This window comes from Corvus moneduloides, chromosome 29 (genome assembly GCF_009650955.1).
Source record: "Corvus moneduloides isolate bCorMon1 chromosome 29, bCorMon1.pri, whole genome shotgun sequence".
Lineage (NCBI taxonomy): Eukaryota > Metazoa > Chordata > Aves > Passeriformes > Corvidae > Corvus > Corvus moneduloides.
The window spans coordinates 2,387,721-2,414,551 of NC_045504.1; the positions used below are offsets into that span (position 1 = coordinate 2,387,721).

Genomic DNA, 26,831 nt, shown 5'->3' on the forward strand with positions numbered 1-26,831 from the left:
TAAAACCCAGGAAGCCAAAAATTTGCGTAAAATTTGCAGCCCTCCCCAGGGTCCTTTGGCCCAAATTTAACCTCCATCCCTGCCCAAGTTTGCCAGGACGGCATCATTTGTGAGGTCCTTCCCTTACGACTTCCCCCTCTGATCATTCCCGAGGCAACACCGCTTCCCCCGGGGGACAGGAGCTGCAGATGGTGATTTCCTGCCAGTCCCAGCCCTGTCACCTGCCTTCACCTCCTGTCATCTCTTATATTCTAAAGCTAAATAGTGTCCTAAATCTAAATCAGGGCTCCTCAGTCTCCTGAGGCGACAGGGCAGGGGCTGACAGGAACTCCCTGAAGAACCGGCTGCTGCGTTTGCAGAGGAGCTGAACCCTCCAGAAGATGGTCACAGCTTGGCTGCCTTTGGTCTTTTAGGTGTCTTTCACCTCGAATGCCACCGATCTCCTGCCTTGGATGACCAGGAGACTCCCCCTCAATCTCTCGTTCTTGTGATTTATTGCCCAAGCACAAAGCCCAGCTTTGCTCCAGGAGTGTCTGTGGGGGAAAAATCAATCAAGCAATGGCTGTTTCTGGTGAAATATTTGGATAAACCCAAGGTCAAGGGTTACTCAAGGTTTTTCCTTCTAGTGGGAGAAGTGAGTCAGGGCAGGAGTCTTTGAGGTGGAGATGTGGTGACAGTCCCTAACATCTGGAGTCTAGACTGCCCTCTTATTGCAGGGCTCCTTAGGGTGGCTGGGGGTCCTTTTAAAGTGCTGGATGAGCCAAGACAAAAGCAGAGCCGACATTTGATGCTACTAAACAGAGTAATTTTAATGAAAATGAGAAGCAGGGAGGAACAGAAAGAAGAAATTGGCAGAGATACAAAAGGGGCTTTGGCAAGTTCCCTATGGTGAGCGATGTTTTTCCCGGTGGAAATGGTGGAGTGTACCAGACCAAACGTGTTTCTTCACCGTGTTCGGTGTCAGGTGAGGCGCAGCAGGGACACAGAACAGGAGCTGCTCTGCTAAAAGTTACCTTTGGTCAGAGTGGAGCAAAGTGGACTTTGTTGCAGAAATTCCCACTACTGTGGCAACACAAAGTGGCTGCGAATGAACTTAAAAAGCTCTTTCCTCACACCCAAAAGTCTCTCTCTACTCCACCAAAGTGCTCTAAAGGTGCCTCAGCCCTTTCAGAGTGACAGCTGGAGAGACAGGAGATCCCACAGAGGGTTACATTTGGAGTATCCTACACCACCTGGCACCCACACATCCCCCAGAGTCAGAGGCGTGAGCACTCGTCTTTTCTCAGCACCGTAACCTAAACCATGAATCCAAGTCCTGCATTTCATGCCTTGGGCGCTAATTCTGCTGGGAACAGCTCAGATGGTTCTGTTCACAAACTGAACGGAGAAGGGGAGACTTAATCCGCAGTTTCCAAAGTGACCCAGGAGCCCAGAGAGCCCCTCAAGCTCCCCAGAGAGCCTCCCAACAATTGAGGTTTGCACAGACGCTCCCACAGAGGCTCCCAGAGGACTTCACGAAGCTCCCGATGTTCCTGAAGCCGGCGGGGGGGACGTCTTGGCACTGGTCCCAGTAGCAGCTGAAAGGGCGCCCAGACCAGAAGCTGCAGAAGCCGTCATTGCTGACTTGGGTGCAGCACCCAAGACTTGCCAGCGGTCTTTGAAGGAAGTCATCCTTTGTTGATTTGGAGAGCCTGGAACACACACCCAGAAACAAATTTTATGGGCTGCTGAGGGCAGAGCAAAGGCTCCGACTTGGTGCCTCCTGCGCATCGGTTTCAGCCTCTTAATTAACTCATTTATTTTGCTAATCTCCTGAATCTCAAAAAAGAGTTGTTGTTTTTTTCGCCCATCAACTTTTGGAAACTGCTGACTAAATGTGGTGCATTAGGGTTTTGCCAGCTGAGAGCTGAGCTTTCCTGCCCCAGAAATCAGAGAAATGTAATAAATGAGAGAAAAATATAAAAAATATAACCCAGCACTGAAAATGACTTTTGACTACAAAATTGCGGTAGCAAATTTCCAGTTTTCAGCACTTTAAAGCCTAATATTAAACAAGCACAGGAAAGAGGAGCAAAAAGCTTTGAGCGGAGGAATTCCTTGAGATGGCAGGGAATTTTGCATTTGGGATTGACTCTAAAATGACAAGAAATTTCTTACAGAATGTCTGTACCTGTACACAGACACAGGTTACATATAAATATACTCATATATATAAAAATATATATATATGAATAATATAAATGATAATATATATTTTATATATATTGTATTTATAGACATAAATACAATACATATATTATATATATATTTATATATATATAATATATATTCATATAAATATTTACAGACACCGCAGTACCTATCAAATAAACAAAGAAACAGCATGTATCTTATATATATTCATATTCATATTCATATTCGTTGTATGCATTTATACAGAAATATTTGGGCAAACATACACACATGAGAGTAGAGTCAGTATTGCCTTACCTGCTCTGCGAAGAGGCAAAGTCGGGAGGAAAAGCCGAGAGGAGCGAATGATTTTTCGGAGTGGGGGTCTGTTTTTACACCTTCTCAAACTCGGGAATTATCCAAACGTCATCCGACTCTTCATTCTTCCAGCTGGCGTCACTGGAGCCAACCGTTTTCATATTTTCCACATTTGGCATCGTGGCACCAACGTCAACCCCTTATAATTTCTTTAATCTTAAAAGAAGGACATGTTTCTGGGGAAATTGCCCGGAATTCCTTGCGGCCGGATGGGGAGATGTTTATTTGGGGAGGTGTTTATTTGGGGAGATGTTTATTTGGGGAGATGTTCAGACCATCAGGAGTTTCACGGTTGCCTCGTGGGTGCTCCGTTGGCTTGTTTTTGGCGCCTGTGGTGCCGCTCGTGGAGGACTGAGGGAAGAGGTTTTGCTTTGCTGTGCCGAAGGTTGAGGAGCCTCTACTGAGCATTGCCACTACCTGCCCAAGCTTCCCGGTGATCCTGGTGGGGCTTTCCCGCCGGATTTGTATCCCAGGTTCTCCAACAACAACCCAAAGATGTTTTCCAACCGCCTTGTGGGCGTTGCCGAGTATTCCTTCCTCTTTTAAGTGATTTTTTTGGGATACTTTTTGACTTTCATCGAAGTTTCAGCATCACCTTAATAGGGGTCAGGAACCAGAGACCTTGAGGAGTGACCATATTATTGAATCTGGAGGCCTCTTTTGGTGTCAAACTATTAATATTTAAATCCTGCAATACTTTGCAAACTGAAATCATTAATGAGTGTTTACGAAGTGCTTTGGTATGCAAAATTCAGATGAAGCCTCTGCATCCTGTTTGCTCATTATTACACTTATTTTATATTCAAATTAATGCCAGAAATTAGGTGAAGGTCACCCAAGGAGTTCTGCCCTAACCTCCAGCGTTCCTCACTATCGTCATGTCTACACATGGTGATACTTCGTGGAAAACGTACCAACAGGGTTCTTTTGGTGTTCATGTAATGCTCTTTTAGTGCTAATCCTGATCATTTCTTTATTGCCAGATCAAGTTCAGCCTTGAATTCTCCACTTTGCTCTGCTGAACTTGGGTCAAACCCTCCAGTGAACAGCACTGCAAAAAATGCGGTTGTAGTTTTGTTAAAAACATTCTTCCTGCTCCTGCAGCAGCATGGCTTTGATTCAGGAGTACTTTGGAGGAATGGAATTAAGATTTATTTATAGTTTTGGTCCTTTTTCTGAAGTTGATGAGGTTTAACATAAAATCCCTATGTTTACATTTCCTTTAAATAAAACCCCATGGTGCATCTTTCTACTGAACACAAATATTTTCAAGCATGTGGAAAATTTTTCCTTTTTTACTGAAAACTCCTCTCTCTCCAATGACTTGGAGAAATTAGAAATGGCTTTTATATTACGCCAAAATAAGCTTCGGATTTGACAACAGAGACAATAAAATGGTATCAGGAATGTTGTTGGCCCAGAAAATGTGAAGATGAAAGAAGCCTGTAATATGTGGGACACACGGGAGGCTGGGAACACACTAATAAACCCAAACAATGAGGAAGATTATATTAATTGAAGATATGACGTGTACAGGCAAATTTGTTTCCCAGCTAATACGGCTCCAAACCTTTTGAATCCACAGGGCGTCTGAGATAAGCCAGGAGGGAAAGCTGGAGTATAAAAAGGGCTCGGAGCTCAAAGCTCCTCATCAGCTCTCCTGCCTCTTCCTCCCGGTGAACTCGGTAAGCTTTTCCTCCTTTCCTCCTCTGGACTGGGAATTTTCCTTCCAGAATTTTTTGTAGGACTGTGGCTCCTCTGAACTGTCAGGTTTCTCTGTTCCTTTTATCTGGGCTTGCTGGGTTCGAGTTTTAAAGCTGCAAGTGGAACTTTCCTGGTCCTGTTGGTACCTGGATTCCCTCATAAGGGATTTTAGGACAGCAGAGGTAGGAAAGGGTTTCCCCACCATGACTCTTGGTGGATTTTTCCTTAAATCTTCTGTTTTAAGGGGGATTTCAGGTCTGTTTGGCAGCACAGATGTTCTCATGTGTGTTCACGCTCCGTGATTTCTTCTGTGGGCTCTCAGCATTTCCAGGTGCAAATTAAAATGGGTGGAAAGCACTGAAATGGGGCTTGCAGCGATGGACCCAAAAACTGAAGGGTGTTATCACAGTAGAACTTTGGAAATACTTTCCTGATGGAGTTGGGAATGCAGAGCTCCATGAAAAGCTGATATCCTAAAAGAAAATTAGGGTTCCTAACCAGGTTCTCTCAGAAAAAACCCTAAGGCAGCATCAAGGTTTTGATCTGTGGCCGCTGATTCCATAGTCAGGGGCTCCTCCAATCCCAGGAGTACAGAAATACTTTAATATGATTATATTAAATCTATATGAACATAGAATAGAAAATAATTTAAAGACAGTGGGTAAATGAGCAGATTATACAAACGGGGTGTAATGAGGAGCTGAGGTCATAATTTCGCCTCTGCTCTTGGTGTCACAGGACCAGCGAAGAAGTTCTGGGCTCTGACGTTGTCGCTACTCCTTTGGAGTATTTACCACTTTTCCTTTCCTCCCCGTTGCAGGTTTTACCTCCATCTCCCAAAGATGACTTTCCTCCAAGGCCAGTGTGAGGATGACTGCTACTCCTCCTGCAACTACGGGAGCCTCTATGGCTACCGGGGCTACGACTGCGGGAGCCCCTGCAGCTACCGGGGCTACGGGGGCCTCTACAGCTCCCGTGGCCTCTACGGCTTTGGGGACCGCTATGGCTACGGTGGCTTGTATGGCTACCGCAGCCTCTACGGGTCCGGGGACTGCTACGGCTCTGGCGGGCTCTACGGCGGCTGTAGGGGCTTCTACGGCTCTGGGGACTGCTACGGATACCCCGGGTTTTACTCCGGCCGCTACGGGTACCCCTTTGGCTCCCGCTACGGCCAAAGGTTCGGCTACGGGGGGTGCTACACCTGCTAAAGCTGGGGGGAGCGACCCCGAAACGCAGACGGGGTTTGGCAGGCGTGGATTGCTGGAGAGTCTGGCAGCAGAGCCCCTTGGTGTGCAGAGCCCACTTGGGGACAAGAGCCACCCCCGGGGTGCTCCGAGTGCTCTGCGCTGCTGCTGAAGGGCTGGCGGTGATTTGTCTTCATGCCACTCATGCTGCCTCAGCCCCAACTCTCCTCTTGACCCAGATCTTCTCCTCAGTTCTCCAAGCAAACCAATCTCCATGGTTTCGGCAATGCTGTACAAAACGTTCCCTCTGACTGGATGGTGCGGGCAGGGTGTCGTGTGACTTTGGGAATGTGGTCTTTCCATTCTGTATCCCTTTCGAATTATATCTGCCTTGCACTCCTATTAAAGACTTTTTCTGCATCAATTCAGCATTTCTGGGTTTATTTGTCACCTGTGTTTCTCGAGCAGCTTGAAATCTTTGGTGTGCAACATTCTCAGGAAGCCTCAGCATCCTGTTTGCTCTTTAGTATGCGTGTTTTAAATTCAAATTAACGCCAGAAATTAGGTGGAGGTCACACAAATATCTTGAAATCCTTCACAGCAAAAGGATTGGGTGACAAAATTACGAACTCTGCAAGATTAAGGACTGGAGATGTCAAGGGTAACGCTGGAGAGGTTGGACCTCAGTCCTGTGACTGCTCTTTCTTGGGAGAAATTTTCCCAAACATCCAACCTGAACCTCCCCAGCACAGCTCGAGGCCATTCCCTCTCATCCTGTCCCTGTTCCCTGGGATAAGATGCCAAATCCCCCCTGGCTGCCCCCAGGAAGAGCTAGAAATTCCCCCCTGGAGCTTCTTTCCTGCAGACTGAGCCCCCCCAGCTCCTTCAGGATTCTCCAGACCCTTCTCCTGCTGCTCCATTCCCATCCTGGACATGCTCCATCCCCTCAATGTCCCCCTTGCCATGAGGGGCCCAGAGCCGCACATGGATTTGAGGAAAGTCCCTTCAGAATTCCACAGCTCCCAGAATATCCACGTAAACCAAGGACAGAGGCAAGAAAACAACTGGATCTCCAGAGTTTTTTAAATGCAGGAAGTATTTAATAGAATAAGAAAAAGAGCTGGCAGAGATACAGAAAGATTATAGTTTTGGGATCCTGGATGCAGCGCCGGGAGATGAGTCACTGCACTCCAGAACACATTGAAGCCATGTTGTTCATCCTTCAGGTCCTCGTAAATCCAGATCAAAGGCGAGACAGTTGTAAATCTTCCTTACCCAGGGCTGCAGCACCCTGCTGGAAGCGCTTATTGAAAATGCAGATGACTCCAAATCTGATTTCACAGAGGTCCTTCAGCCCCATTGCAGCAACCCTGAGAAGTTCCACATAAATTGCAGATCATCCCTCCCGCTGCCGAAGGGGCTGTGGGAGGCTTTCAATGCGGAATATCAGGAGCGTGGAGAAAGACAGGAAGGAGCGGACAGAGAGAACAGCAAAAGCAGAAATTCCAAGAGGTTTTAGAGCACAGCAAAGCCCCCATTTGTAGCAACTTCATCCTGGGGGCTCAGCACTTGTGCAAACAGCAGCCGTGGGCTCAGCCATTGGTCTTCAGTTGGTGCAGATCCGGTTGTGGGCATTTTTCCATGGGATTAGCAGCAGCAGGGGTAGCAGCAGGAGTAGGAGCAGCACGAGGGGTAGTAGTAGCGCGTGGTGCAGGTCCTGTAGTTGCAGCAGGTGCCGTAGGAGCGGCGGTAGCTGCTCAGGGAGTAGCAGGGGCTGCAGCAGCTGTAGGTCCGGTAGCAGGGGGAGCAGCACAGGGTGTAGCAGGGGGAGTAGCAGCAGTAGGACATCTTGGGATGGAGGGGTGGAGGGGTGGAGGCAAACCTGGAGTAGAGTGGGAGAAAAAGGGTGAGCTCAGTTTGTAGGAGCAGAGTTGTGATGTGAGTGAGGTGGGCTTGGGTGGAAATGTTGAGGGAATCCCTTGGGTTTGGGGGTGATTTTCATGTGACAGATTCCCAGAATCCCAGAACCCCAGAATCCCAGGATCGCTGAGGTTGGAAAAGACCTCCAAGATTGAGTCCAACCTGCACCCAGTCCCCACCTTATCACCCAGCCCAGAGCACTGAGTGCCACGTCCAGGAATTCCTTGGACACCTCCAGGGATGGGGACTCCAAACCTCCCTTCCAAACCCTGAGAACCCTTTCCAAGAAAAAAAATCTTCCCGAAGAAGGAATCTGTGGGTGTTTGCTGCCCAGCCTCCGAGCACGGGCAGCTGAGGTAAATCCCAGCTCAGGGTAGGGGCGTGAAAGAGTCCCGGTGTCTGAGTCGAATCCCTCACAGCGTTTTCTAGAGTTCTTAGAAGTGCTCACGCACAACTCAAGGAGTTCATTAAGTCTCCAACCTCTCTATCTGCTTTTAATCTTGGCACATAAACAATTCCGTTTCCTGGGCAATTCCGGCTTTGTTAGAGCCAGTTCTAGCAAGGACACTCTGCTGGGCAGTGAAGGTTAAAACCCTGCAGCTCAGAGCTTCCCCGGGGACTCCAGAGGGACAAAAACAATTCCTGGGACTTTTCCATATTCCCCGTTGCAACACCCTGCCACAAAAAGTCATTTCCTCCTTGCACAATGATTCTGCCCAGGCCTGAAAATTCCAGGTGTCACCATGGGAAAAAAAGAAACCCAGAACTTCAAACTGGGCTTCCCATGTCTCCGAGGAATGGGAATGTTCCCGCATCTGTGCCCCCCGGATTAAAAGCAACCGGGAGAAAACACCTGTGAGCAAAGGATTTCCCCCCAGGTTCAAGGATTCTCCGCAAGAACAGGATCTGGACTTACCGAGATCAGTGGGAAGAGCAAACCCAGAGGAGCTGTGTGAGGAGCGCTGGGGTTGGGAGCATTTTTATATTCCCATGGTGGAAGTCGGAGCAGTTCTCCGTGAACTTCCCTTCGTCACGGGGCAAATTTGGGAAGTACATCAGCAGCCCAATTGCTATAATTGTTTTCCTCCGCATTTAGGGCAATTTTGGAATTCCTGGGGCTGGGCACTGTGATTACAGCCTGGGAGATTCTTTCATCTTGAGACTTTCCAGGACAAAAGGATTTCTGGGAAAGCACCCCAAGGACAGCTGGGAATGGGACTGGAGGCTACACAGAACAGCTCCGGCCACAATTCCTGGTGAGCTGGGAGTCCATGGATTGGTTCTTTACCTTGTGGGCCCACAAGGGAGGTGGACACTGCACATTTTGGGGTGACGTAAAACACCGGGGGAGCGGAAGAGAATTACCCTGAGTGCTCCAGGATTTCCGTCACAATTAATGACAGGCATTCCATTGATTCTTTCAGGTTCTTCTCCTGCCTATAATTTGTCCTCGAAGAGGTGCAGGCCAAGGCACGGGATCAATTAAAGCAGCATCTGAGAAATGTGGTTAATTTTTATGGTGTGGGGGTTTTTTCTTTTTTTTTTCCAGAGGAAATTATTGGAAAAACTCACTTGCGTCAGTGTCTTGTGATAGCATCCACGTGTCCGATATTTATAGGATTTATATATGGGATACCTGGGCATGAGCTGGCCGTGTGAGCTCAGCCCAGAATCCATCCCTGTGCCGGGCTGCATCCAAAGGAACGTGGGCAGGAGGGTGAGGAAGGGGATTCTCCCCCTTTGCTCTCTCTGGTGAGATCCCACCAGTAATATTGGGTCCAGTTCTGGTGTCCCCAATGTTACAGGGACGTGGAATTGTTGGAGCAACTCCAGAGGAGCCACGAGGTTGATAAAGGGACTGGAGCCCCTTCCCTATGGATCCAGGCTGGGAGAGCTGGGAATGTTCAGCCTGTGGAGACCTCAGAGCCTCTCCCAGGATCTACAGGGGCTCCAGGAAAGCTGGAGAGGGACTTTTCCTCAGGAACTGCAGGGACAGGACCCAGGGAATGGGGTCAGAGTGACAGAGGGGGAATTTCGGTTGGATTTTGGGAAGGACTTGTTCCCTGTGAGGGCGGGGAGGCCCTGGAACAGGTAATTCCATGGATTCCCCATCCCTGGAAGCATCCAAGGCCAGGTTGGATGGTGCTTGGAGCAGCCTGGGACAGTGGGAGGTGTCCCTGCCCATGGCAGGGGTTGGAATCAGGAGATCTTTAAGGTCCTTCCATGATTCCACATCTATAATAACGAGCCAAGGATTTTTTGTCTTAAAAAACTTTCGGGGTCCTCCTCAGCTTTAGTGACGAAATCCAGGTCTCAGAATGGACAGGGGAATTCACAGGAGGTAAAATGATAAAATGATTTTGCTGAGCAGCCTCTGCCTTTGACGGGCTGGAGAACACAAAGGGTTGGACATTCCCCCTGAGGAGGGATTTTCCTGAGGCAGGGAAGCAGGAATCACTCCCTGATCTGCTGTCGAGGCATTTTCCAGTGAGGTGCACCTGGATCTCCGTCACTCTGCTCCAGGGGATGTCAGGAATTAATTTAAATAAAGAAAAAACCTTCCTTAGCCCCGGGGCTCCCTTCGCCGTTCTGGTTGGGTTACACGAGGCGCCTTTCAGCAACAAACCGGGAGGATTTAAATAACCCAGACGTTGCCAAAGGAGCTTTTAATGACTGTTTGGGGAGGACATTGATACCATAAATTCTGTTGAGGCTCAGCACTTCCCCAATGTCTGTTATTATCCTCATTTAATATGCAAATGAGGCTTGGCTCACTGCAGGGAAGGTCATACAGGGAGGTATTTGCTGAATTTTAAAAAAGCCTCTTGATTTGTGCTGAGAAGCCATAGGTGAGGCTGAAAATCAGCATTAATGAGATGTGTTGTACAGTTTTATAATTTTAACTCCTATTAATTCCCTTCTCCATTCTGGATTCCATCACTAAAGCTGAGGAGGAGACAAAAAGTTTTTTAAGACAAAAAAAAAGGTGGTTTTTTTTTATATTGTCGGGTTGAGTTGAGAACAGATTAATGATCCCTGATGGCGAGGAAACCAATTATTTTAATTGAAGTTGTGACGTGGCCAAATAAATTTAATTTTGTTGCTGTTTACATTGGTCAGATCATGTCTGAGTGACCAAAGCACCTCCCAAAGAGCTGAGGGACACTGAAAGGCCAGGAATTGTCCTGGGAAGTTCAGTAAGTGCAGGACTTTTTCCAAAGTTCCTTCCCTGCTCCAAATTAATGCAAAATTTGGATGTCCCAAATCCTGAAAATCCAAAATGGAGTTGGAGAAATGGGAACTCACTTTTGTGCCTACAAACACAGGGAAGAACTCAAGACAGGGTTCGGTCATTAGGTGGAAATCTAATTTATAGAACCTCTTATTAATTAGAGAAACATGGAGTCAAATTCCCAGGGAATAATAAATTGAGGCGTTTAATGAAGTGCTCTGATTTATGGGAACAGGTTAAAACCTGTTCATCCCCAGGAAACTTCAGTGCTTTTCACCATCTTCATTTGCTAAAGAATTTTTTTCTATTTTATTCCTTCATTTAATGCATTTTTCCAGCTGTTCTGGGCTGGCATTTAGGCCAGAGCAAACACAAATATTTCAAAATTTTGTGTTAAAACGTACTTCTAAAAAATTTACCAAAATGTGTTTTTTCTCTCCAGATTTTGTCTTTAACTATTTTGGCTTTAACTTTTTATGTCCTTAACTTTAACTCTGTTTTGTCTTTAGCTTTTTTGTCCTTAACTTTAACCCTATTTTGTCTTTAACTTTTCTTTTATCAGTGCAGAGGCATTTCATCTTCTATCCTGTCAGTAATAAGATTATGCAGAAATCAAACAATTCTAACTGCTCACAAATAGGGAATATTTGTGTGTGCACATAAAAATCACTTAATTACTAAATTTCTTGAGCTATGATCCACTTTTCCCTATTTTTTTCTGAAACCCTGCTGTGACTGAAATCAGCACCTCTTTTAAACGTTTTTTCCTGTGTGTCGAGTAAATAGTTAGCGAAGCCCAACAGAATATTAAAAAGAACATTAAAATATAACCGAAGGCAGCAGCGTGATGCAAGAGATCTTTTAATGAGACTATGAAGAAGTTACAGCTTGGAGTAGCACAGGAGTAGCCAGAGGTTCACATGATCGTACACCGAGGAGTTGCTGCACCTCACAGCAGAGGTTTGGCGAGTAAAGCTGGTGTTGGAGGCTCTCGCACCTCCTGCTGTGAAGTTACACCTCAGAACACACAATTTCATCCCCAAAGACTGAGAAGGAACAGCGAGAAAAGTGAATTATTCAGAGTAACTCAGCAGGCGTTGAGGAGATCCCAAACCCTCAGGACCTGTCCGCAGCTGCCGTCAGCGGAGTTGAGCGAGAGCAAAACTCATCGCGGGGCCTTGTACACGGATTTTGGGGGTTTTTCCTGCCCGGCGCTGGGTTTAGCACTGGTAGCAGGGGTAGCAGCTGCCGTAGGAGTATCTCTGGAAGTAGCGGGTGGAGTAGGGGGAGCAGTAGCGCGGGCTGTAGGAGGGGCAGCAGTCGCGGTAGCCACAGAACCTCCCGTAGTAGCCCTGGTAGCCACAGGGGCTGCCGCAGTCGTAGCTGCGGGAGCTGAACACGGTCCCGTAGCTGCAGGGGGAGTAGCAGGAATCCTCACACTGCCTCTGGTAGCAGAAAGTCATCTTGGAGCTGGAGGGAGGCGAGTCTGGAAGGTGGTGGAAAAGAGGAATCAAAGAATCGCGGAACGGTTTGGGTTGGAAGGGAATTAAAGCTCATCCTTTGTTCCAGCCCTGCCATGGGCAGGGACAGCTCCCACTACCACAGGTTGCTCCAGCCTGGCCTTGGACACTTCCAGGGATGGGGAATCCATGGAATATCCTGTTCCAGGGCCTCCCCACCCTCCCGGGGAATGATTCCTTCAGTAACTCTAACCTGGACCTGCCCTCTGTCAGCTTGAAAGATAAGATCAGGTTTGTCCCAGAGATCCAGCAGGAATTTGCTGCTTCTAGGAAACCCCGTGCAAGCATGGAAAACAGGGAGAGGAGAGAAGGGCCAACGCAGGAACCAACTGAACCTCTCCATTCAAGGCCACCCTCTGTGGGAAGAGCCTTTCCCTGCTATCCAACCTAAACCTCCCTGACACGGCTAATCAATAGTAAATCCTGAAATAATTCATCATATCATCAAATGAAGCACTTCTCACAGTGCATGTCTAAATAAGCCAAATTTCGACATCTACACGGCACCTGAACACCCCGTTTTTACCAAAAGCCCTGAACTGCATGGCCATGAAATCACTTCTAAAATACAATTTTAAAGTTTAAGTTCCACCCCTACCCTGCTACAGCAAAACCCAGCAGCAAAGCCCCTTAAGCCTGACTTACCACGCTGAGCGAGAGCTGAGGCTGAAGGTGCGAATGGAGAGCCTCAGATTTCTCTCCCTTTTATACATTTATCTGCCCCAGCCTCTGGTGCTTTAAACTCCTCTTCATCACATCCCAAACTCACCCTGTGCACGTCATTCCTGCAGCTGATGGAATTGTTTTCCTGGCTTTGGGATCGTTACTCAGTTCTTGGCTGCCAAAAGGATGACTTTGTGTTGCTCTTTTCTTTCATGTTCAGACTTCCTGGGTCAATTACATTTGCGGAATTAGGGTGGCGAAATCCTGAGTTATAGCTGGAAAAGGAAGGAAGGATATTGAGAGCAGAATTAATGGATGCTTGCAATCCCAATTTGGGATGAATGGACAAAGGTCAATATATGAAACCTGTAATGACTCTGGGTTCATCTGAGGAAGAAAGAATTTAAATTATTTTTCAAAACGAAAATCCCTAGAAACAATTTATGGTTTGGGTTTATTTCAAAATCGTATTTTTAGGCCAGAATATTTATATTATTTTTATTTATATTTAAAAAAAAAATATTCTTAATTAATTCGACCAAACTTCAACAAACTCCTAAGTCGTAGAAAGAAGTGGGGATCCTTTTCCAAGACTGGAAATACATTTGAATGAAACCAGACATCAACGACTTTATGAGAACCTTAAAGCAGCTGGAAATCCCCAACAAGTCTAAATTATTTCAAGCAGAAATAACGATATTTGAAATCTCCAGGTTCATTTTATGATATTTGAAATCTCCAGGCTTGTTTTATGAAATCCACTCACAATTTCCTGCAGAGCCAGCCCAAGCAAGGCAAATCTTGCTGGTCCAAAAAGATCTGCTCAGTGTTTGTTTTTACTTAGATCAGAAAACGATTCACTCAGGGGTTCCTGACAAGGACAAAGATAAAAACCCCAGGGATTTATCTCTGTAATAACTGCAGTTTTCCCAATAAATCCTCCAAATTCTAAAAATGACTTAATGTAACTTCTTCTCAATATTGTTGAGGTGTTTAATTCACCCTAATGAAGATGAATAATGCTGAGCCCTGTGGAGGTGCAGCCCCAGCCTGGGGTTCCCTGGTGACCTTCACCTCCAAAAACCCTGTTTTGCTGTTTACTCCCATCCCAAGGGAGGATAATGACAGGCAGCACATCATGAGTTCTGGGCCTTTCTCTGAATTTCGAGTATCAAAGCCTTCATTAAGACTTATTAAATATTTTCAGGCACAAAGAGATTTATTATTTCAATATTAACACCACGTTGTTACGCCCGGCTGTTATGTAACACTCGCTCTAAAAACGTGGATTGGGGTGTCCTGTTCCCTGGCTTTATTGAAGTTGTAATTTATAGCTTCGGAATTGGGTCTCTGGGAGCTTTTCCCCCTCTAAAAATACATCCCAGGCATACCATTTCAATGCTTACAGGCCAATTTTCTGGCTGAATCAATATCCCCTTGCACGGCGGCTCCAAATCAAAGAGCTGCTCGTTCCCCCTTTGGAAGTCACCGGAAATGTTGGGAGGGATCGGCAGGAACGTGCTGATGTGTTAGTAGGAGTTATGAAATCCATGAAAAGCAGGGGTTGTGCTTCCCTTCCATGAGTGTTCCAGAGGCGGGGGGAAAAAAAGCACAACAAAGCACAACAAAGCACATTCGCTGCTCTTCCAAACCTGCCGCGTTCGGAATTCCGCAGGTCTTTGCTGATTCCGAGGAGTCGTCGCTGTCCCAAAGAGCAAATTCAGCACGATGATACCAAGGCTTAATTAGCCGGAGTGGTTTTGGGATGAAAGGGACCTGGCGGGCGGAGCTGCCCTGTCACGGTGCTGGACCCATAATCAGAAACCCCGGGGAGCAGCGGGATATCAATGAGGGAAGGAAAATTCCCACCTCACAGGCTGGAAATTGGAGCTGGCGCAGGGAGCAGGCACGTGTTCCACGTGTGGGGCGGGACTGGGAGCTCCATAAAAACCCCCGCATCCCTGAGGAGAAATCATTCTCTTCTCCTGCCTTCTCCTCCTTGTAGACGAGGGTAAGTCGGGAAAGATCTGGGAAATTCGAGTGGATGATGAAGGGATGAATTTGATGCTGCTCTTCCTCCTTTATTTCCCTGCTAATCTACAAGTGCTGCAGCTAAAGGGAATTAAGGTTGTGACTTAGGCGTTATTCCTATGCAAAACAGTCTTTTCTCCATGGATTTTTAATATTTAAGTGTTTGAAAGAGTCTCAGTCCTGCACGGATGCCCTTTTCCCTTCAAGTCTTCGTCTCAGTGCAGCTCTGAAGGATTTTCCAGCCCATTCCCTGCCAGCCCTGCTTTGACGCAGGGTCACGGTTCACAATCCCGTTTTTCAGTGGGGCTGTGTGGGAAAGCCCAGGAAGGCTAATCAGAGTGGAGGATTAGGGGGAAGAACTGGCACTAAATTCGGGATGGAACAAAGGATGAGGACAGTGGCAGTGGTTTCCTGTCTCTTCCTTCCCTGCAGCGTTTACTCGGGATTTACTCCCTGTCGGGAACACACCTCACAGGCTTTTTCTCCCTTCCTGCCTTCCAGACTCGCCTCCCTCCAGCTCCAAGATGACTTTCTACTACCAGCGGCAGTGTGAGGATTCCTGCTACTCCCCCTGCAGCTACGGGACCGTGTTTAGCTCCCGCAGCTACGACTGCAGCAGCCCCTGTGGCTACCAGGGCTACTACGGGAGGTTCTGTGGCTACCGCGACTGCTGCCCCTCCTACAGCCCGCGCTACTGCTCCCCCTACTCCACCTGCTACACCCAGAGATACTCCTACGGAAGCTGCTACCCCTGCTAAATCCACGGGGGTTTCATAGGGAACCGGGACTGGGAATTAATGATGGAATTCACGGCTGCTGCTCCGGGGAGGCTTTGCCGGAGCTCCGAGTCCAGGACTGCGACGGGAAGATGCAGCCCTTGGGAGAGCTCGGGGTTCCTGTAAAGCTTCTTCAGTGTTCTTCCAAAATGTTTTGTTTTCCTTTTTCTCTGCTGTATTTCTTACCCCTCACTGGGTTTGCTGATGTAAAGGAAACAGGGTTTAGTACTTGTTAACAAATAACTCTTTTATAGCTCTTTCCCAGCTAAATTTAATGAAACCTGGGTTGTGCCTGTCCTAGGGATGCATTTCTGACTTAAATGCCTTTGAAACTGTGTCAGAGAAACCCTAAATCATCCAATCGGCTTCGTTTCATTGGACTGGAAGCAAGTGGAAAAGTCTGGAAGTGGAAAATCAACAGCAAAATTGTTCCAATGAAACCGGGAGATTTTCTGCACATATAAATTAATGTGGTGCCCATTCTTTCTGCTCTCTGTGCTACTTTAGGTTGTGAATGTGAGCTTTACTCTTATTAAAAACGTTACAGCATCATAAAATGGCCCTGGTTTGCTTTTTCTGGCTTGCATGGACACAGATTTTTGTCCCCAGCTTGATGTTTTATGGAGCCACAGCACCCTGTGGCTTTTGTGAAACTCCTTGTCAGCTCAGCTGAACCCAAGCACACATTTTGCAAACCAATAATAGCTCAGCAGAATCTCAGAAAATGAATTCCAATTCCAGAATTTCCTAGGAAATATTTGGAAATACCCCTTTAAATTTGCTTTCACATCCCAGCTCGAGTGCAGACATTGGACATGACACAATCTGTAAATCACTAAGGCACAGACTGGCTACACATTAATTAAATTTTGGGGGATAAGACAAGAAGCTGGGAGAAAACCCCTCTTTCTCCCATGCTTTTGTGCTGGCAGTGTGTGGAATTTTTCCATCTTTCTGGATGGAGAGACCTGATCTATTCCAGAGCAGAAAATTTCACTTTACCTTCACTTCATGAAGTGCTGGTCAGGACAGGTGAGTGCAAGCGTTGCTCCCAGGCTCCATCGGAATGACAATGGAAGTGTGGAGTTCCCCGGCTGGTCCTTGGGATGAGGAGTGACTCAAATTATTCATGACCGAGGTACCTGAATGGCGGCAGCAACAACCTTGTAATAGCCCGGTGCTGGCCTCAGAGTCTGGGCTCAAACAAGCTCTGAAAGCTCAGTTAAACCCTCGAACCCTCATTGTGAGTGTAATTGCTGCCCTTCGAACACACAGAGGCGATGCCAGCATCCCAGAATCCCAGAACTATGGGTTGGAAAGGACCTCTGGAGATCTCCCAGGGCACAGTCCCGCCAAGGGAGCAGACCTGGCTTGGGCTCAGCGTAAAATATGAAAGTAAAATTCATTGAAAACCTTTCCCAGTAAAACTGGAGATTATATTTCCAGCAAATTTCAGGATGGAGCTTTCCCAAGGCTTTTGATGAATTTTGATTGATTTATCCATTCAGAAGCACAGCTCAAGTTGCTGTTCAAGCTGTATCCTGACATTAAGGCCTCTAAATTTAGCGGCAACTGGTCATAATCTCAATCTTTTCTCTAACTAAAGCTAATCAATAAAATCTGGGGAGTTACAGACAAATTCCTAAGTAAAAACTGGAAAGTTTCATGTGTCTCAGGATGCACAAGTAAAACCAATTGAGACTGAAATAAATTCTACTGTCTCAGCTCTACAGACTGATTTAGCTACTTTTAACAGCTAAAGAGTTAAAATTAATGGAATTTTAACATATGTTTTGCTCACTCAAAGAAATCTAAAGATAAGACTAGAAATAAATCCGAATTTGGAGGATGAGGAGACAAAGCAGTTCATTGTTGGGTCTCCCGTGGCTGTTTGTGCAGAGCCACATTTGAATGAAAAGTTTGAAAGGTATAAAATAAATTCTGACGAAAGCAAACATCGAACTGCTTCAACTTGTACCTCTGAAGTGACTGTTTTTTAAATAATGGAGCGTCTGAGAAGAGAATTAGGCTTTAAATAGACTAATAACAGCCTATAAATCCACAAAATAGTTACGGGCGTCTGAGAGGTGCTTTGAACTTCTGAAATTATCGACTGTGGAAAAAAGTGAAGACATTGCAGTTTTTGGTTGCAGGACCACAAAGGAATAAATAAATTAATTGAAACTTTTCCGTTTAAACCTGTCCCTTGGAACAGGGATCATGACTCATCTCCATCCTTTGTGTGCTACAAGACAAAGGTGTCTGAGCTGCTGAACCTCTCACAAGCCCTGGTCATTCATCTGCCTCCTGATGATAAATGTTGTGGTTTGAGCTTCATCTGGGGAAGAATTTCTTCCAGGAAGGGGTGGTCAGGACTGGAAGGGGCTGCCCAGGGAGGTTTGGAGTTGTCATCCCTGGAACTGTCCAAGGAACAACTGGACATGGCACCCAGAGCTCTGGGCACGGTGACAGAGTGGGGACCAGTCAAAGATTGGATGATGGTCTTGGAGGTCTTCCCAACCTTAATGATCCTGGGGTTCTGTGAACATATCCCAGCTCAACATGGAAAACCAGAGGACCAAACTCATAAAAACCAACCAGAAGCCAAATTGTTCATGCAATGCAGGTTCTTTATTGTGGATGAAGCAGGCCGTAGGCAGTGTCAGCAAGAGACAAACCAGCACAGCTACAGTGCACTGGAAACACAAAAATCCTAAGGCAGCAGCAAGGCACAACCCAGGGCTCCACCCCAGAGGTTCCCCCTTCCCAGGGTGGGTGAGGAGTCTCGGAGCTGGGCAGAGCAGGGCAGACCCTCACCCGAGGGTCAGCACAGCTGGGTGGGATGGCAGAGAGGGGGGAGCTGGTGGAGGCAGTGCTGGAAACCCCAAAGGCGCCGGCTGAGGGGCTGCAGGGTCACCCTGGCAGGTGATGGGGACCCTGCAGCTCCCGGGGCTGCTGGGCCACCCCTCAGCAGGGGCTGCAGCTTCATCCTGGCTCAGGTGGCAGAAGACAGGAGGGGCTGGTGGTGGAGCCCATGGGCAGAGGCAGCACTGAACTCCAGGGAGATTTGGGGTTTAGCAGGGCCCACAGCCACCCCCGAGGGACCGGGAACCACGGCCCCAGCCACCACAGGCTCCATAACCCCCATAGCCTCCAAAGCCTCCATAGCCTCCAAAGCCCCCATAGCCCCCAGAGCCCCCGAAGCCTCCACGGCCTCCAAAGGAGCCACCAGAGCCGCCTCCAACGAAGGGAGCTCCGGCCGAGCCCACAGAGCTGTGCTGCGGGAAGGAGCTGAGGATGGGCCCAGGGATGGTGACCACTGAGGCCGGGGGCTGGATCACCACCGTGGAGTCGGGGCACTGCCGCACGCAGGGCTCGTTGCAGGTGTCAGCCAGAGGGGCCGGGGTGGCCACCCCGCAGGAAGGGACACACAGGCTGGAGCAGGACATCCTTTGGTTCAGCAGGGAAAGCTGCAAGACAAGGCAGAGCCACGGCTCAGGCCAAGGACTCATCCCAAATCCCTGCTGGCTCTCTCCCCCACCTGGAGCCTGTGTCCCAGGACACGCTCTCGAGCATCTCTGGCATTCCGAGCAGAACCCCTTCCACAGCTGAAACGGCTGCTGAAATCTCGCTCCCTCACCATCCCTGGGTCTTGCCTGCCCATGGGAATTAAGAAAAACTCCCACATCCAAATCACCAGGCTCCCAGAGGACTTGAGCCCACTGGTATAACCCCAACCATCCTCACTGTGCACTGCGAGAGCTGGTGGAGCACAGAGACAAAGATTCCCTGGGAAATCCACAGCCAAAGATTCCTTGAGAGAGGCACAGACGGTGAAGGAAGGATGGAGGGAAGACTTGGACTTACCACAACGATCAACGAGCAGAGACAAGTGGAGGAAGCTGGATGGAGACCTGTGGAGCCCTTGGATCTTTTATACACCCCAGAGTGCCTGGGGCATTGTCCAGGAGGTGGTGACAGGAGCCCCAGCTCACCACGGAATCAAGCGGACAAACCTCATGACACAAATTGCAATGGCAATTACCTCCATCCTAATTGGGGCTAGGAACAAGTAAACGTGCCCTGGAGAGCCAGCAGGCCCTGGGAGGGACAGACAGTGACCAATCACTGCGTGAAAGATCAATTGTTGCTGCAGCTGAACTCAGAGCCCCAATAAAACCCGACGTGTCCCTAATCCCTCACTTTGCTTATGCACGAGAGTTTTGGGCATCATTCAGGAGTGCTTTGAAATCCTGGGCACAGCCAGCACATCTCTCATTAATCCCTTTTACAGGCTGCTAAATAGGGACGCCGGGAGGGAGAAGCCATCCCACCCACTGAAGGCGCATCCCACAAACGCCAAACGTGGCCCCATCCCGGGAAGGGCAGGGGTGGTCACAGGACCACAGAGTCCCAGAGTGGGTCAGGATAGAAGAGGGTCATCAGCCCCAGTCTTCTGCCCAAGCAGGGTCATCCCACATGGCACAGGGCTGGGCACAGAGGGTTCTTGGAAGGAGAATCCCTAAGGAATTTTTCTGCCACTGGAGGACTTGTGAAGCCCCTGATTCACTTGACGGTCACGCAAAAAGCAGCAGAAATGGGTCCCATGTCAGATGAAGCTTCAACAATCCATCTTGGCATGGATGTGGGTGGGACACGAGTGGGGTCAGGAGCTGGATACCTGAGTAAGGGGACACCAACACAGAGGAACAGGATCAAGAAACAGGATCAAGAAACGCTCAGCTCCTCCAGCCCCGTGTCTGTGAGCTGGGTCCTGCCTGAGCCCTCCTGGAGGGTCTGCATTGCCCAGCTGGTCCCGAGGGCTGGGCCAGGGGGTGTTGGCCGAGCCCCCCAGAGCCAGGCTGACCCTGCCTGTGGTCCCAGGACAGGCCCAGCTGGGCACTGCTGGCTCACGGGAACAGCCAGGCTGAGGCTCAGGGTGGCGGGGCTGGGCACAGCCTTATCCCAAAGGCAGCCCAGGCTTCTTTGTAAGCAAAGTGAGGGATTAGGGAAAAACAAGGGTTTATTGGGGCTGTGAGTTCAGCTCCAGCAGAACCATGCCTGTCATGTAATGATGGGCCATGGCTGTCCCTCCCATTGCCCCTCTCTTGCCCATTTGTTTCCACACCAATGTCCACAATGAGTGGATGACAGAATTGTCCCGCGCCCCTTCACTTTATGAAGCTGGTCAGCGTGAATTCCGAATTATTGGGGGTTTGCGCCCCCTCCCTGGACAATGCCCCAGGCTCTCTGGGCTGTATAAAAGAGCTGAGTTCCTTGCAGAGTCCATCCAGCTTCCTCCACTTGACTCTCCTCATCAACCGGGTAAGCCCAGCTCTCCAAAGCCTCTCGGGGATCTCTCTCTGCCTCTCTCAACACAACTCCTTCCTCACACCTTGGCCTCTTCCTGGGGGTGTTTTCCAGAAGTCTTTGCCTGTCTGAAGGATGTCCTGCTGTGTCCCTTCCTGCGGAGTGGCCACCCCGGCCCCTCTGGCTGACACCTGCAATGAGCCCTGCGTGCGGCAGTGCCCCGACTCCACGGTGGTGATCCAGCCCCCGGCCTCAGTGGTCACCTTCCCCGGGCCCATCCTCAGCTCCTTCCCGCAGCACAGCTCCGTGGGCTCGGCAGGAGCTCCTTTTGTTGGAGGTGGCTCCGGTGGCTCCTCTGGACGCCGTGGAGGCTACGGGGGCTCTGGCGGCTATGGGGGCTATGGAGGCTTTGGAGGCTATGGGGGCTATGGCAGCTGTGGGGGTGGTTGGGGTTCTGGTGGTTATGGTGGCTGGGGCAGCTGTGGGGGCTCCAGAGGCTATGGCGGCTGTGGGCCCTGCTAAGCCCCAGCCCAAGTGCGGCCTCAGACCCAGGAGAGCTCCAGGAACGCCCCCAGCACATCCCAACACGCCAGCACCTGAAGGAAGGACATCCCTTGGGCCCTGCCGGCCGCCGGAGCTGCGACGCCTCGTGCCCGCTCAGGGCCCCGCTCTGCCGCCTTCCTGCCGCGCTTGAATCCCTGCAGCAATCGCTGCCTGCTCCCAGCACGGCCCCAGCTGGGCTCCCGCGGCTCCGCCGATGCTCCGCTGGGCTCTGCCCACGGCCAGGAGACACGGGGAGCCCTTGGACAGGGCCCCGCTCTTCTGCCAACTCCCTCCTGCCCTCCCACAGCAATAAAAGCTGCCTTGCATTGCAATGTTCACCCTGCTCTCGTTTGGTCTTTGCTCCACACCCAATGCTCCGAGTCCAGGGGGGTTTCCAGGAGGGTTCCACTCAGCCCCACTCACACAAGGCGCAGGAGAACACCGGGAGCTGCCAGGACTCCTCCTGCCTGTCCTTGGCCACCCCGCCCTGGGCAGCAGAGCTCCCCCGAGCCAGGCCCTGCTCAGCTCCCTGGACAAGGCCTCTCCCCCTCTCCCTGCCCGGCTCCTCCCCACTTTGGGCTCCTGCTCTGACGCCCCACAAGAGCCCCGGCCCACACCGCCAGGTCCCTTCCCACTCCGGACACTCCCAAAGGGCTGCCTGGAGCCCCATGGCCGTGGGCATTGGGGTGCAAATGGAGGCCCCCCAAGGGACACAGCCCAGCTCCGGGGCTCCTGGGAGGCCCTGGCTCCAGAGGGGAGAGGGAGAACAACCCCCAGCACCGCTCCCACTCCTTTGCCTCCATCCCCTCAAGCATTCCTGCACCCTGGCACCACCTCCTGCTCCCACTTCTCCTCTGGATCCCACTCTCCTTGGAGCACTTCTGGCCCCACCTCCTCCCCACTGCTGGTGCAGAAGCCCTTCCTGGGATCCCCAGTGTCACCCGCCCCTTGCCTGGGACGCGGCTCTGCCCAGGAACAGCAGGAGAACTTCCCACAGCCCCGTGCTCTGGGCCACTCCGTGGTGGCCCTTTGTTGCCCTTCCTCACACTGAATTGCATCTCTGAAATTATATTTATCATATTGTTAATATTGGATATATTGGAACTATTGAGATAAATGAATAGAGCACGAAAGAATATTGTCTGAAATGGATCTATATGAACTTACAAACGAATTTTACTTCCCACAGCCCCGTGCTCTGGGCCAGACCATGGCAGGCCTTTGTCGCCTTTCCTCACACTGAATTCCATCACTAATATTAAAATGTTATTTTATATATTCTGAATATTGGATATACTGGAATGCTTGGGATAATATGAATAGAGTATGACGCAATATCAGCTAGGTCTGGCCTGTATTAACTTTCAAATAAATATAAATCCAAACCCAGGGAATTGCTGGTGTTAATTTGATATCCGAAATAAATTTTCAGACATATCGATAGACAAGAATAAATGATGTTTTTTGCAATCGTCCCATTGCTCCTCATGTTGAAAATCACTCTGGGAAATGCTCCACCACTCCTTTGGGGGATCCAGGAATGTTCCCAAACCAGGCCACAAATGACCCCACACTCTACACCCCACCCAAGCTGCTGGCCACAGCCACCAGGCCAGGGTCACCAAACCCCTGTCACCTCTGTGCCCTCAGCGGGGGCACAGGCACAGCCCAGGAGGACACAGCAGTGGCCAGGTGTCACCACAGGGGATCCGGGCAGGAGTTTGGAAGAGTTGGAAGCACCGGGAAGAGTTTCTGTGAGAAACTTGCAGCACATTCCCATCATTGCTGTGGGCTCGGGCAATGTCCTGCATGTCCTGCTGCTGGAAGCACACGGGAAGCTGGGAGGGATGGGTTCCCCACGCCCAGTGAGGTCCAACGTCCCCAGAAGGAACATACGGAGCCAACTGTCCCAAGGCTCCAAGAGCACTGCCCAGGGCGATTCCAACAGCCCTCACGGACACCCAGGAGATTGGGGGGAGAGGGAAAAAGGAAGGATGAAGGAAAACCAGGAGTCAACATTGCAATGCAGTAGAGCTTTTATTGCAGGGGGAGGGCAGGAGGGGCTTGGCAGAAGAGCAGGGCCATGGCCAAGGGCTTCCCGTGTCCTGGCACTGGGCAGAGCCGGGTGAGCAGGAACAGGAGCCCAGGGCGAGTCTCTGGGATCAGGGCACAAGGAGCCCTGTGGGGATGCTCAGGCAGGGCAGGGACAAGGCACAGGTGGTTTCCAAGCTGGCATGAGGCTTCCAAGGTGCAGAGCCCAGCGATGCCGAAGGGCTTTTCTTCCACATGGCATCGGGTCGGGATGTGCCGGGGTTTCTCCTGGAGCTCTCTTTGGTCTGAGGTCGCACTCGGGGTGGGGCTTAGCAGGGCCCACAGTTGCCGTTGAGGTACCGGTGGCCGCTGCTCCAGCCTCCGTATCCACAGCCCCCGAAGCCCCCATAGCCGCCGTAGCCCCCGTAGCCCCCATAGCCTCCACAGCCCCAACCCCCATAGCCTCCACGGCCTCCATAACCCCAACCCCCATAGCCTCCACGGCCTCCATAGCCCCAGCCCCCATAGCCTCCAAAGCCCCCGTAGCCTCCATAACCCCCGTAGCCTCCACGGCCTCCAAAGGAGCCACCAGAGCCGCCTCCAACGTAGGGAGCTCCTGCTGATCCCACGGCGCTCTGCTGCGGGAAGGAGCTGAGGATGGTCCCAGGGAAGGTGACCACTGAGGCCGGGGGCTGGATCACCACTGTGGAGTCGGGGCACTGCCGCACGCAGGGCTCGTTGCAGGTGTCAGCCAGAGGGGCCGGGGTGGCCACCCCGCAGGAAGGGACACACAGGCTGGAGCAGGACATCCTTTGGTTCAGCAGGGAAAGCTGCAAGACAAGGCAGAGCCACGGCTCAGGCCAAGGACTCATCCCAAATCCCTGCTGGCTCTCTCCCCCACCTGGAGCCTGTGTCCCAGGACACGCTCTCGATCATTTCTGGCATTCCGAGCAGAACCCCTTCCACAGCTGAAACGGCTGCTGAAATCTCGCTCCCTCACCATCCCTGGGTCTTGCCTGCCCATGGGAATTAAGAAAACTTCGACATCCAAAGCGGACGGAAAATCCTCAAGCTCCCAAACACTTTGAGCCCATTGTTATTATCCCAACCATCCTAACTCTGCATGGGGAGAGCATGAGGAGGATACAGACTAAGGTTCCTCAAGAAAGCCCTGAAAGATTCCTTGAGAAAGCCAATGATGAAGAAGGAAAGAAGAGGGAAGACTTGGACTTACCAAGTTGATAAGGCGAGTCAAGCAGTGGAAGATGGATAGAGCTCTGTGGAACCCTTGGACCTTTTATACATCTCCAAGAGGGCCTGGGGCATCAGGAAAGGGAGTGGTGGCAAAAAAACAGGTAATTAGGAATTCCAGCTGACAAGCTTCATCAGAGAGATAATAATGCAATACAATTATACACCTCAACATCAGGGAGATTGGTGTGGAACATGCCCTGGACCAGAAGGAGGCAATGGGAGGGACAGCCATGGCCCATCATTACATGACAGCCAAGGTGCTGCTGGAGCTCAGATCACAGCCCCAATAAACCCAGATCTGTCCCTAATCCCTCTCTTTCCTTACAGAGAAGCCTGGGCAGCCTTTGGGATAAGGCTGTGCCCAGCCCCACCACCCTGAGCCTCAGCTCAGCCGTGCCCATGAGCCAGCAGGGCCCAGCTGTGCCTGTCCTGGGACCACAGGCAGGGTCAGCCTGGCTCTGGGGGGCTCAGCCAACACCCCCTGGCCCAGCCCTCGGGACCAGCTGGGCAATGCAGGCCCCCCAGGAGGGCTCAGGCAGGACCCAGCTCACAGACACGGGGCTGGAGGAGCCACAGGGACCTGGCCCCGCTGCTGCCCTTCTGCTCCTCCCGTTGTGCCCCCTCTGTCTGAGCTGTCCCGGGCTCTGTCCTACTGCTCTCCCCATTCCCCGGGGGTTTGGGGTCTGCCACGAGTGAGATCTGCCCCCTCTGCTCTTCGTATGGCTATCAAGGGTAACTGGGACATGGAAATCCCAATGTCCTCCAGAACCTTGGATTGTGGTAATTCGTAGAGATGTTGACCTTGACCTTGGGATGAGCATCTCTGTCTGGCACTGGGAGCTGGTGGGATTTGGAGACACCCCAAGAGTAGCTTCTCCTTTTGCCCAAGCTGCCGCTGCCTCTGTTTACCAGCCCGTAAAAGGGACATAATGACAGGGCTGATGGCATTTCAAAGAGCTTCTGCAAGATGCCGGGAATTGTTCTCTGTAAGCAAAGTGAGGGATTAGGGACAAACCAGGGTTTATTGGGGCTGTGAGTTCAGCTCCAGCAGAACCGTGCCTGTCATGTAATGATGGGCCATGGCTGTTACTCCCATCACTTCCGTCATGTCCAGGACACGTTTTCACACCTGTGTCCCCAGTGAGGGGATGCCATGGAATTATCTTGCGACATTATCTCACTGATGAAGCTTGTCAGCGTGAATTCCTAATTACTTGTGGTTTTTGCCACCGCCCCCTTTTCTGAAGCCTCAGGCTCTCTGGGATGTATAAAAGGGCTGAGCTCCTTGCAGAGTCCATCCAGCTTCCTCCACTTGACTCTCCTCATCAACCGGGTAAGCCCAGCTCTCCAAAGCCTCTCGGGGATCTCCTTCTGTCTCCTTCCATGCAATTCCTTCCTCACACCTTTGCCTCTTCCTGGGGGTGATTTCCAGAAGTCTTTGCCTGTCTGAAGGATGTCCTGCTCCAGCCTGTGTGTCCCTACCTGCGGGGTGGCCACCCCGGCCCCTCTGGCTGACACCTGCAACGAGCCCTGCGTGCGGCAGTGCCCCGACTCCACGGTGGTGATCCAGCCCCCGGCTTCAGTGGTCACCTTCCCTGGGCCCATCCTCAGCTCCTTCCCGCAGCAGAGCACCGTGGGATCAGCAGGAGCTCCCTACGTTGGAAGCGGCTCTGGTGGCTCCTTTGGAGGCCGTGGAGGCTACTGGGGTTATGGAGGCTACGGGGGCTTTGGAGGCTATGGAGGCTACGGGGGTTATGGAGGCTATGGGGGTTGGGGTTATGGAGGCCGTGGAGGCTATGGGGGTTGGGGCTGTGGAGGCTATGGGGGCTACGGGGGCTACGGCGGCTATGGGGGCTTCGGGGGCTGTGGATACGGAGGCTGGAGCAGCGGCCACCGGTACCTCAACGGCAACTGTGGGCCCTGCTAAGCCCCACCCCGAGTGCGACCTCAGACCAAAGAGAGCTCCAGGAGAAACCCCGGCACATCCCGACCCGATGCCATGTGGAAGAAAAGCCCTTCGGCATCGCTGGGCTCTGCACCTTGGAAGCCTCGTGCCAGCTTGGAAACCACCCGTGCCTTGTCCCTGCCCTGCCTGAGCATCCCCACAGGGCTC

At 50.7% G+C, this 26,831-nt stretch overlaps 5 protein-coding genes and 2 long non-coding RNA genes across 9 annotated transcripts; 3 read left to right on the plus strand and 4 right to left on the minus strand.

The window, feature by feature from the left end:
* Nucleotides 1-788: 788 nt before the first annotated feature.
* Nucleotides 789-3,172, minus strand: LOC116436335. Its single transcript, XR_004236979.1, has 2 exons — nt 2,491-3,172; nt 789-1,691 (listed from the first exon to the last, which is right to left on the minus strand). It is a non-coding gene; the product is annotated as an uncharacterized LOC116436335 (long non-coding RNA).
* A 961-nt stretch (nt 3,173-4,133) lies between these two features.
* On the plus strand, nt 4,134-5,862 carry LOC116436272 (keratin-associated protein 6-1-like). Its single transcript, XM_032093325.1, has 2 exons — nt 4,134-4,235; nt 5,075-5,862. The coding sequence occupies exon 2, from the start codon at nt 5,097-5,099 to the stop codon at nt 5,460-5,462; it is 366 nt and encodes a 121-aa protein (XP_031949216.1). The 5' UTR covers nt 4,134-4,235; nt 5,075-5,096; the 3' UTR covers nt 5,463-5,862.
* Nucleotides 5,863-6,515: 653 nt separating this feature from the next.
* LOC116436326 lies at nt 6,516-8,377 on the minus strand. The gene is made up of 2 exons (XR_004236970.1): nt 8,275-8,377; nt 6,516-7,320 (listed from the first exon to the last, which is right to left on the minus strand). It is a non-coding gene; the product is annotated as an uncharacterized LOC116436326 (long non-coding RNA).
* Nucleotides 8,378-18,654: 10,277 nt separating this feature from the next.
* Nucleotides 18,655-19,029, minus strand: LOC116436270 (claw keratin-like). Its single transcript, XM_032093323.1, has one exon. It carries the CDS (start codon nt 19,027-19,029, stop codon nt 18,655-18,657), a length of 375 nt encoding a protein of 124 aa, XP_031949214.1.
* A 1,996-nt stretch (nt 19,030-21,025) lies between these two features.
* Nucleotides 21,026-21,412, plus strand: LOC116436266 (claw keratin-like). Its single transcript, XM_032093320.1, has one exon. The coding sequence runs from the start codon at nt 21,026-21,028 to the stop codon at nt 21,410-21,412; it is 387 nt and encodes a 128-aa protein (XP_031949211.1).
* A 2,381-nt stretch (nt 21,413-23,793) lies between these two features.
* On the minus strand, nt 23,794-24,273 carry LOC116436253 (claw keratin-like). Of its 2 annotated transcripts, none has more exons than XM_032093305.1 (2): nt 24,003-24,273; nt 23,794-23,927 (listed from the first exon to the last, which is right to left on the minus strand). In XM_032093305.1, exons 1-2 carry the CDS (start codon nt 24,271-24,273, stop codon nt 23,794-23,796), a joined length of 405 nt encoding a protein of 134 aa, XP_031949196.1. The 2 variants fall into 2 exon arrangements, with proteins under 2 accessions (XP_031949196.1, XP_031949195.1); XM_032093304.1 differs by having other exon boundaries at nt 23,794-23,903; nt 23,952-24,273.
* Nucleotides 24,274-26,171: 1,898 nt separating this feature from the next.
* LOC116436254 (claw keratin-like) lies at nt 26,172-26,645 on the plus strand. Of its 2 annotated transcripts, none has more exons than XM_032093306.1 (2): nt 26,172-26,487; nt 26,536-26,645. In XM_032093306.1, the coding sequence occupies exons 1-2, from the start codon at nt 26,172-26,174 to the stop codon at nt 26,643-26,645; spliced, it is 426 nt and encodes a 141-aa protein (XP_031949197.1). The 2 variants fall into 2 exon arrangements, with proteins under 2 accessions (XP_031949197.1, XP_031949198.1); XM_032093307.1 differs by having other exon boundaries at nt 26,172-26,478.
* The last annotated feature ends 186 nt before the right edge of the window (nt 26,646-26,831 follow it).